Consider the following 9,958-nt stretch of genomic DNA (forward strand, 5'->3'; position numbering starts at 1 on the left):
AATTTCGTGCTCCTTTCAACCGGTCCGAATTTGTAGTTGCGTTAAAAATATAAAATGGTTCAAATATTTACAAAATATTTTTATTATTTATTGTTAAATTTTGCCGCCCCCTAAAAAGTGCCGCCCCCATTACGCTACGCCACTGCCACTAAGGATCAGTTATTAGAATATCCCGGTTTTAGGAATATTTTTGCTTGGAATGAAGGGTGTTCCAATAAGCGGGTTCGACTGTAACTTCTTTTTGGTTGCTTTCATTAAATATTAAATCTAGTTTTATTTACTTTCTTTCGCCTACGCTACTGAGTTCTTCGAAGTCACAGATTAGAATACGATTTTTTTTATTGCTGATATTATTAATTTGCTAAGCTGTTAGTTAGAAAATACCAATTTTAGTGTGTGCAAAGAAAGGAAATTAACAATGTCATTAAATGTAAGTAGCTTTTTTTGAGAATTATTTATTCAGAAAATCTGTCTACATACATTGACAATAAGACAAGTGTTCATTTCACTTAATTTATAAATTTAGAAAAACCTAATTCCGGTGACTACTCACCTTATAAAAGTCAAAAAGTATAAGGTTTGGCTTAGCCTAAAAAATAACCTAACACCTAACTAAAAGTAAAACTTAAAGTAAGTTAGATGGGTTGAACGGATGTATTGTGTCTTTTACTTTCTTCTGGTAGTTTATTAGATCATTTTTTGCTTAATTTGCTAATTTGTTTGGCTGCGATTTCACTCGTTTCCGATAAGGTACATATGCTTTTTAAATATGGGTTCTGATGCTAAAAACAACGCACCTTACCATATACTTTTTTTGAATTTCCAATAATGAGTTTTATAGAGTGCGCTGGAATAAGTGTTACCCCCCCTATTAACTTATTTATTTTTAGCACATAGGCAAAAAGCTCGGACAGGTCGATTTTTAAAATAGTCATAGTATATCATCCATGTTTCGAATTTTACGCGATCCATCTTCAGACCTTTCATTTTTTAAATGGGAAAGTACATTATGCGACACCTCATTTAAAAACTTTTGAAATATTGATTACAAATAATATGTATAATACTTTAATACTTTTTAAGAGCGTAAACTTTTTGTTTATTCTTTTGAGGGCTTTCGACCCTCGGAAATAATGCAGTCCTTCATTCTGCGTTTAAATTTTTCAAAAATACTCTTTAGTTTTCTCGGGAATTGAAAAAAAAATACATATATTTAAAAAGCGTTTTAACGCAATTTTCCGCCTACGTTCCAAAAAAAGTATTAAAGTATTATACATTTTTAGTCAGTATGTCAAAAGCTTCTAAATGAAATATCACATGATATACTTTCCTATTTAAAAAAATCAATGTTATGACTGTCAACTGAAGAGGGACCGCGTAAAGGTCGAAACATTGATGCTATAATATACTCTGATTATTTTAAAAACCGACCTGTCCGAGCGTTTTGCTTGTGTCCTGAAAGTAAAAAGTTAGGGGAGGGGTAACAATTATTCCAGGGCAGTGTATATGAAACTATTTTTTGAAGTAATGTCTAAAATACATTATAGCGCAGTATATTTTTGAAATTTGTCTATTAAATTATTGCGTCATCATAAGAAAACTATGGCTGGTCACATAAATACACTGCGCTGGAATAAGCGTTACCCCCCCTTATTAACTTATTTATTTTCAGCACATAAGCAAAACGCTCGGACAGGTCGATTTTTAAAATAATCATAATTAATTTTAGCATCAATGTTTCGAATTTTTGCGGTTTCTCTTCAGGTGAACGACATAACTTTGATTTTTTTAAATGGGAAAGTACATCATGTGACACCTCATTTAAAAGCCTTTGAAATACTGATTACAGAAATGTATAATATTTTAATCCTCTTTGACAGAGTAGGCGCAAAATTTCGGTCGAATTGTTTTTAAATGCATTCATTTTCTTAGAATCCTGAGAAAACTAATTTTCAAAATTTTCAAAAAATTTAAACGCAGAATGAAATATTACAATATTCTTGATGGTTAAAAGTCCTTGAGAATTTATATAATGTTTATTTTAATAAGTCACAGGCACAGGAGTGAAAAAAAGAGAAAATTTAGTTTGATTTTTAATTTCGAATATATTATCATTCAAAAGAAACTTTTTCTTTATTCCAAGGAACTGTCAGCCCTCGGTACTAATGTCATCTTTCATTCTGTGTTTAAATTTTTCAAAAATACTTGTTAGTGTTCACAGGAATCGAAAAAAAGTAATGCGTTTAAAAATAATTCGACCGAAGTTTTGGGCCTACGCTCTCAAAAAGGATTAAATTATTATACATTTTTGTAATCAGTATTTAAAAAGCTTTTAAATGAGGTGTCAATGATCTACTTTCCCGTTAAAAAAAATCAAAGTTATGCCTGTCACCTGAAGAGAGATCGCGAACAGTTCGAAACATTGATGCTATAATATACTATGATTATTTTAAAAATTGACCTGCCCTAGCGTTTTGCTTATGTCCTAAAAATAAATAAGTTAATAAGGGGGGAAACACTTATTCCAGCACACTGTATAAAAAATACATTAAAATTCAGATTGACATTCAAATTGTGGAACATTTTACCATTAGTCTGCTAGATTGTAGTTGTTTAAGATAAGTGCAGTTTTTTGAGGCCGATTCCAGGAGTGCCTTAAATTTAGGGCCATATTTTTTTACCAGTAATACAATTTTGAGAAGCAATCCTTTGCATTGCTTTGTTCCTTTTCATCGTGACCACGAATAAGTTTTCTTCCTTTTACTAGAACTACAGGAACTCTACCGACAAACGAAACAGGAGATTCCTCAGATAATTTTAAGACAATTTAACCCAATTCACCTAGTCCGAAAATGCTTCCCAAGGGAGCTAGAGCTCTTTGAAGATGGCGTCTTTTATTTAGTTTTTCTTAAATACCTCTAGAACGTTTCTCTCTATAAAAACGAAAATTGTTACGCATTTTCATCTTCCAGAGATAAATCGATTCCATTCATTGCGAATTTCTAATATTGGTCATAGACGTCCGTTTTGGTTAGGGCAACGGTTATTTTATCGCATGACTTTTTGTCTTGAACTTTTAAGCATTTTTGATACTGGATAATTAAATGGTGCTGTATTCTAGCACTAACAGTCATTTTTGCTTTAAGTCGGTAGGATGCACGGTTTTCTAGAAAAATTGATCTATAAATTTTTCGTTTTTTGAATTTTAAAGAAAATTAAAAAAAAAATTTCACAAAAAAACGGTGTATTTTACCATCTTAATGCAAGAGTAACTTTTAGCGCTAGAATATATCATAATTTAATAATCTAGAGCCAAAAATGCTTAAAAATTCAAGACAGAAAGTTATGCGATAGAATAACCGTTGACCTACACAAAACGGACGCATATGACCGGTACAAGAACTTCGCAATTAATGAAATCGATTCATTTCTGGGATATAAATAATCGTACCAGTTTTCGTTTTTCTAAATAGTTTTTTTTTAAACATTTTTTGGAAATTCAAATGCCGAAAAATTTTCAAATCGATTTTCCTCGAAAATGGTGTATCCTATCTACTTCAAGCAAAAGTACCTTTTAGTACCAGAATACTTCATAATTTAATAATCCAGAGTCAACAATGCTTAAAAGTTAAATACAAAAAAGTTATGCAATAAAATAACCGTTGCCCTACCCAATAGGGACGCCTATGACCGGTACTAGAAATTCGCAATGGATGGAATTGATTTATCTCTGGAAGATAAATATGCGTACCAATTTTCATTTTTCTAAATACATAGAAGCGTTCTGGAGGTATTTAAGAAAAACTAATTACAAGACGCCATCTTCAAAAAGCTCTAGCTCCCTTAGGAAGCATTTTCGGACTAAGTGAATTGGGTTAAAATGTCTTACAATTATGTGAGGAATCTCCTGTCCTCGTTTGTCGGTAGAGTTTCTGGACACCCTGTATACTTAAATAACGCAGTAATATATTTTCATAAAAAAACCGTATAGTTGAGTATTTTTTAATTTAATACGTTTCTTGTTTCAGAGAAGTCCTATAACATTGATCCAGCTTTTAAGAACAGAAACTAAAACAGTCTTCTGTAGAAATTTCTCTGAAGAACCTCTAGTTATTAGTAGAGAAGTAGGAAATAATGCTATGGCAATTCTTAATAGACCCAAATCGCTCAATAGCGTTACACTTCCCATGCACAATGAAATGGACAAGCTAATAAGAAAATGGGAAAAAGAAAAAACATTAGTTTTAATCAGGGGCGCAGGTGACAAAGCATTCGGCACCGGTGGCGATTTGTTCATATTTCGGAAAGAAGTGAGGAAAAATACAAACTACTTAAGGGATATCATTATATCTGCTAACGCGACTAATTACTTAGTATCCAAATACAAGATTCCTATAGTCGGTTTAATGAATGGGCTAACTTTGGGGGGTTCTCTATCATATATTATTTTTGCGAAATATAGAGTAGCAACAGAAAACAGTATCTTTGGAATGCCAGAAGTAAAATTAGGGTTCCATCCCAACTCAGGTGCAACCTATTTCTATAACAGGTGTGCAGGAAAATTAGGATATTATTTAGGCTTGACGGGAAAAACGCTACAAGGTTCTGATATAGTTAGAGCAGGTTTTGCTACACATTTCTGCAAAAATAATAATTTGGAGAAGTTACAAAGTACACTTTTAAACTGTACAGATAAAAATAGTATTGAAGATATATTCGAAAATATTTGTGAAAAACGCTTTCCCGAATTTACGTTAAATCCTATTATGGAAAGAATTACCAACTGCTTTTCTGCAACAACTATCGAAAATATCCTTTTAAAGCTGCAATCTGATGGAACACCTTGGGCTAAGGAAACTCTGCACATTTTAAATAGGCATTCGCCAGTGGCCCTCAAAGTTACCCTTAGACAGTTTCTGAAAGGACAAAGCTTGGACTTGAAAAGCTGTCTTGAGATGGAGGGCAATATTTCTATAAACTTTTATAAGTATCCTGATGTTTTTGAAGGTAAGTGTAATAGTTGTGTCTCAATGTTTTTGGTAAAATTCACTTAAATGACCAGTACGGTATCATCTCGGCCATTTTGTGACTTAATATCAACGCAATTAAACATAAGAACAGAAGATGGAGATGGAGAAGATGGATGGGCGTAATGAGTAACAACATGGGGAGTGAAACATGGATTTATATTGTCGCCTATATAATATCTTAATGTAAGATACCAGCTCCGTTTATTATCCTTAGTATCTTAGCCAATGGACAAGCGAGTATGTATAATGCGTTGGTGATGTTTCTGTCAAGTACCAAAATAGTTTTGTAGTGTCAAGTATTAAAAGTATATGTATATGTATATGTATGTATATAGAGAAAATATGGTGAGCAACTTGGACAGTCCATAGCAAGGCGGCTTTCGAATTGAGTAGGGAGCCGCGGAAGATAAAAACAAAGAAAAAAGTTGCTATGGAACTTTGAGGACCTTACCGTCTTGTTTATTATTATTCTTATTTTATTATTCTTATTTTATTGTTATTGTTATTAAATTTTTGTAGATCGTTTTTGAACACATTTATGATGTTGAAAGGAGGCTATATTTAGCTTACCTTAGCTTAGTACCATCTCTTTATTTCAGTAAATAAATTACCTCTCAACAGCTATTGAACTAATTTTTCTTCGTTATTGATATCTTCGTTTTCACCGAAAGATTGCCGGTATAAGCAATCCCCCACTTACTGACCAACGACTTCGGGCAGATGAGTTGGTAAGTGGTAGGGCACCCTTTTATCCTGAGGTTGTGAAATCGGCCCCGAAGGCGGATGAACCAAATATTTGGTCAACGGTATAAGGATGGGGAAGCACAAGTAGGGCAAACACCCCATTAATGATCCAGAGCGATACGCCCTAGTCAATCAATCATGGTAATGCTCAACACTAAAATAAATTCCGGAATAAGTCCTCCTAACGGTTCTCCGGGGAGGATAGTTTTGAGTTCACCAAAAGATAATAAATTAAAGTGCAGAAAGAATATTAAGGTCTGTATATGGAATGTCAAAACCTTACATAAAGCAGGAAAAATTCACAATGCAATAAAGGAGATGAAGAGAATGCATATTGAAATCATGGGAATAGCAGAAATGGGATGGCCAGATTCTCGGGATATACAAGTAAAAAATCACAAGGTATACTACTCGGGAAAAAGTGATGGATCACATAAATATGGAGTCGGATTTATCGTATCACCCAAAGTTGCCAAATACGTTAATAACTTTACGCCAATATCAGAGAGAGTGATGTTACTACAAGTACAAGCCAACCCCGTTAATATAAATATTATCATAGTTTATGCTCCCACTGCAGACATAGAAGAGGAAGAAGCTATTGAGTTTTATGAGAATATCAACAGAATTATACAGAAAACTCCACGACAGGAAGTTCTTATAATTATGGGAGACTTTAAAGCCAAGATTGGAGCTGGAGATAAGGCCCAGTACATCGGCGCACATGGACTTGGAGTCAGAAACGACAGAGGAGACTTCCTAGAAAAATTCGCAGAGGACTCAGAACTCGTTGTCACTAACACATTTTTCCAATTACCACCTCGAAAGCTGTACACATGGAAATCCCCTCAAGACAAACCCGGGAGAATTATTAGAGATCAAATATATTACATTTTAGTAAACAAAAGATTCCGAAACAGCTTTACATCTGTCAAGACTTATCCTGGAGCAGACTTAGAGCCGGGCCACGTTCCACTGGTGGGAGTATTTTGCGTCAAACTCAAAATAGTACAGAAAAAGAAATCACAATCATACGACCTACGTATGCTACCCTGCCACGAAAATGAGGGTCGAAGCCACGTTAAACGAGCAAGTGACTGCAATAAGAGACGCATCAAACGAAGAACAAATGATCAAACAGATGACCGAAATAGTTCAATATGTAAAGGATAGACACTTAAAGGCAGATAAAATAACCATGAAGATATCATGGATGACAGATGAGATCCTGAAACTAATGGACGAAAGAAGACATGCCAAAAATGACCCAGACACATACAAAACAATTAATATATCAATAAGAAGAAAAATTAGAGAAGTGAAAGAAAAAGAAGCAATGGAGAGATGCCAAGAAATTGAGATTCTACAATCAAAGTACGATAGTCACAATGTACATAGGAAAGTTAAAGAACTCACAGGTGGACTAAGACGGAGACAGAGAGGAAATCTAACTGATTTTGACGGAAACATCATCTTAGATAAACAGTGTAAAATTAGAACGTGGAAAGAATATCTAGAAAAACTATTTGAAGACCAAAGAGATAACACCTTTGAGCTAGAAGAAGAGGTAAATGATGGACCAAGAATATTACAGCAGGAAGTTTATTCTGCCATAACACAGCTAAAGGATGGCAAAGCAGCAGGTCCCGATAATATACAAGCAGAACTACTCAAACTGATGGACAACGAATCAATAGCAATAATCACAAAGATATTCAACAACATACACAACTCTGGACAAATACCAACAGAATGGCTGAAGTCTGAGTTTATTGCACTTCCAAAAAAACCAGGAGCCAAAAAGTGCGAAGAATACCGTACGATAAGCCTGATGAGTCATCTCCTAAAATTGTTCCTAAAGGTAATCCATACAAGAATTTACAAGCTATGTGAAAGTCAAATTTCGCCCAACCACTTCGGGTTCATAAACGCTCTTGGTAAGAGAGAGGATTTGTTTTCAATACAGAAGTCTTATTCCAAAGATGCAGAGATGAAAATGGCGACGTATACGCATGTCTGGTTGATTACGAGAAGGCGTTTGATCGAGTACAACACGCCAAGATGATGCAAATACTAAAAGAAGCAGGAATTAACAACCAAGATCTGAAAATAATTAAAAACCTTTACTGGAATCAGACTGCAAACCTCAGAGTTAACGGTGAACTTACCAAATATGTCAAAATCATGCGTGGAGTGAGGCAAGGCTGCATTTTGTCCCCCCTAATTTTCAATATTTACTCTGAAAGAATATTTATCGAAGCTTTGCACGAAACTGAAAAAGGTATTCTACTAAACGGGTACCGGCTAAATAATATCAGGTATGCAGATGACACCATAGTATTTGCGGACAACCTAGAAGACCTACAAGTCCTCATGGACAAAATCACTTATTACAGTCAACAATATGGACTCAATATAAACGTAAAGAAAACAAAGCTTGTGATCGTCAGCAAGATAACAGAAGATAACAGAAGGTCAACTCTATATGAACCAAACCCCTGTAGAAAGAGTGAGGCACTACAACTACCTCGGCACCATAATAAATGAAGAATGGACCAACAACCAAGAAATAAGAGCGCGCATCGGAAAAGCTAGATCAATCTTCAACCGTATGGGCGCGTTTTTCAAGAGCCACAACCTTTCTCTTGGTATAGAAGTAAGAATGCTGAGATGTTACGTCTTCTCTGTCCTTTTTTATGGTGTTGAATCATGGACCTTGAACGAGGATATGTGCGGAAAATTGGAAGGATTTGAGATGTGGCTATGTCGTAGAATTCTTAAAATCCCATGGACTGATCGGGTCACAAATGAGGAGGTTCTTAGAAGAATGGGGAAGAGTCGAGAAGTACTAACCACCATCAAATCTCGAAAGATGGAATACTTTGGACACATTATGCGAAATGAATCCAGATATGCCCTCCTACAAGCCATTCTGCAAGGAAAAATATTTGGAAAGCGAGGTCCAGGAAGAAGAAGAACATCCTGGTTAAAGAACCTCAGAACCTGATTTAACACAACATCTATGCAGCTTTTCCGCGTTGCTGCAGATAAAGTGAAGCTTGCCATGATGATCGCCAACATTCGTCACGGATAGGCACATCAAGAAGAAGACTTGATATTTTATGGACTTACGGTCTTTAAATATTTAATCTTCTTGATATTATAGTCATGTTTTTACTGGCTGATTGACATAAAGTCCATGCCATAACAAACAAAAAAAAAAAGATTAAAATTGTTCCTTTTTTAATTAGTCTTATTTTGCGTTTTAGGTATTAGGGTTGTCCTAGAAGATAGGCACGACAAACCAAGTTGGAATCCATCTAAATTATCCGACGTGAATGAAGAAATGATCGATAGATATTTTATCCCAGTGGCTGAAGATTTACAGAAATCTCTGTTAAAAGAAGTTGAAGATAGAACTTAAAGAATAATTGGCTTATATCTACTTTAATTCTTAGTAATAATAAATAAGATCGCATTTTGTATCTGATTTAACAGGCCTGGATCCCGCGTACCAAAAAAAGTTGATTAATAGCATGCTGAAAATTTGTAAATAGCTTAACGGTATCTAGTCGGACAAAATTTAATGTACGGGAACACTGAAACAGGGGAAGTTTTAATTGTGGAACCATGGACCCATGGAATTTCTTCACGGTTTTCATCCATTTTCTCCTGTCCATGACCGCAGTTCTCCAATTTGTTATACCGATTGTTTCCAGGTCGTCCTTACACGCCTGTAGATACTTTTTTCTTGGTCGTCCTCTTCTCCTCTTTCATTCCCCACTTATCAGCGAGTCCTTTGAACACCTCCCGTCAGCTATTCTGGTAAGATGACCTAACCAACTAAGTCTGTTTATTCTGACGATCTGGCTTATTGCTGGTTTCCTGTAAAGCTCTCTGATACCTGCATTTGTTCGTCTCCTCCAAACGTTTTTATTGTCTTTTTTTCCCCGAATATCTTCCTTAGGACACTCCGCTTCCAGACATTGAGCATATTTTCTTGATTTTTGTTCATGACTCATGTTTCGCTTCCGTAAAGGACTGTGGGCTGGATCACTGTTCGGTGTAGTCTAAATTTTGCCTCTCTGGAAATATTTTTGCTCTTAGTAGTTTATGTAGGGCTCAGACAATCTTCCTTCCTCTCGAAATCTCTTCTCAATTCGAGGGTTTAGTGTCAAACAACG

General features: G+C 35.1%; 1 protein-coding gene across 1 annotated transcript; it reads left to right on the plus strand.

The window, feature by feature from the left end:
- Positions 1-314: 314 nt before the first annotated feature.
- On the plus strand, positions 315-9,257 carry LOC114324146 (3-hydroxyisobutyryl-CoA hydrolase, mitochondrial-like). The gene is made up of 3 exons (XM_028271890.2): positions 315-430; positions 4,029-5,007; positions 9,044-9,257. The coding sequence occupies exons 1-3, from the start codon at positions 419-421 to the stop codon at positions 9,196-9,198; spliced, it is 1,146 nt and encodes a 381-aa protein (XP_028127691.2). The 5' UTR covers positions 315-418; the 3' UTR covers positions 9,199-9,257.
- The last annotated feature ends 701 nt before the right edge of the window (positions 9,258-9,958 follow it).

This window comes from Diabrotica virgifera, chromosome 1 (genome assembly GCF_917563875.1).
Source record: "Diabrotica virgifera virgifera chromosome 1, PGI_DIABVI_V3a".
NCBI classification, from domain to species: domain Eukaryota; kingdom Metazoa; phylum Arthropoda; class Insecta; order Coleoptera; family Chrysomelidae; genus Diabrotica; species Diabrotica virgifera.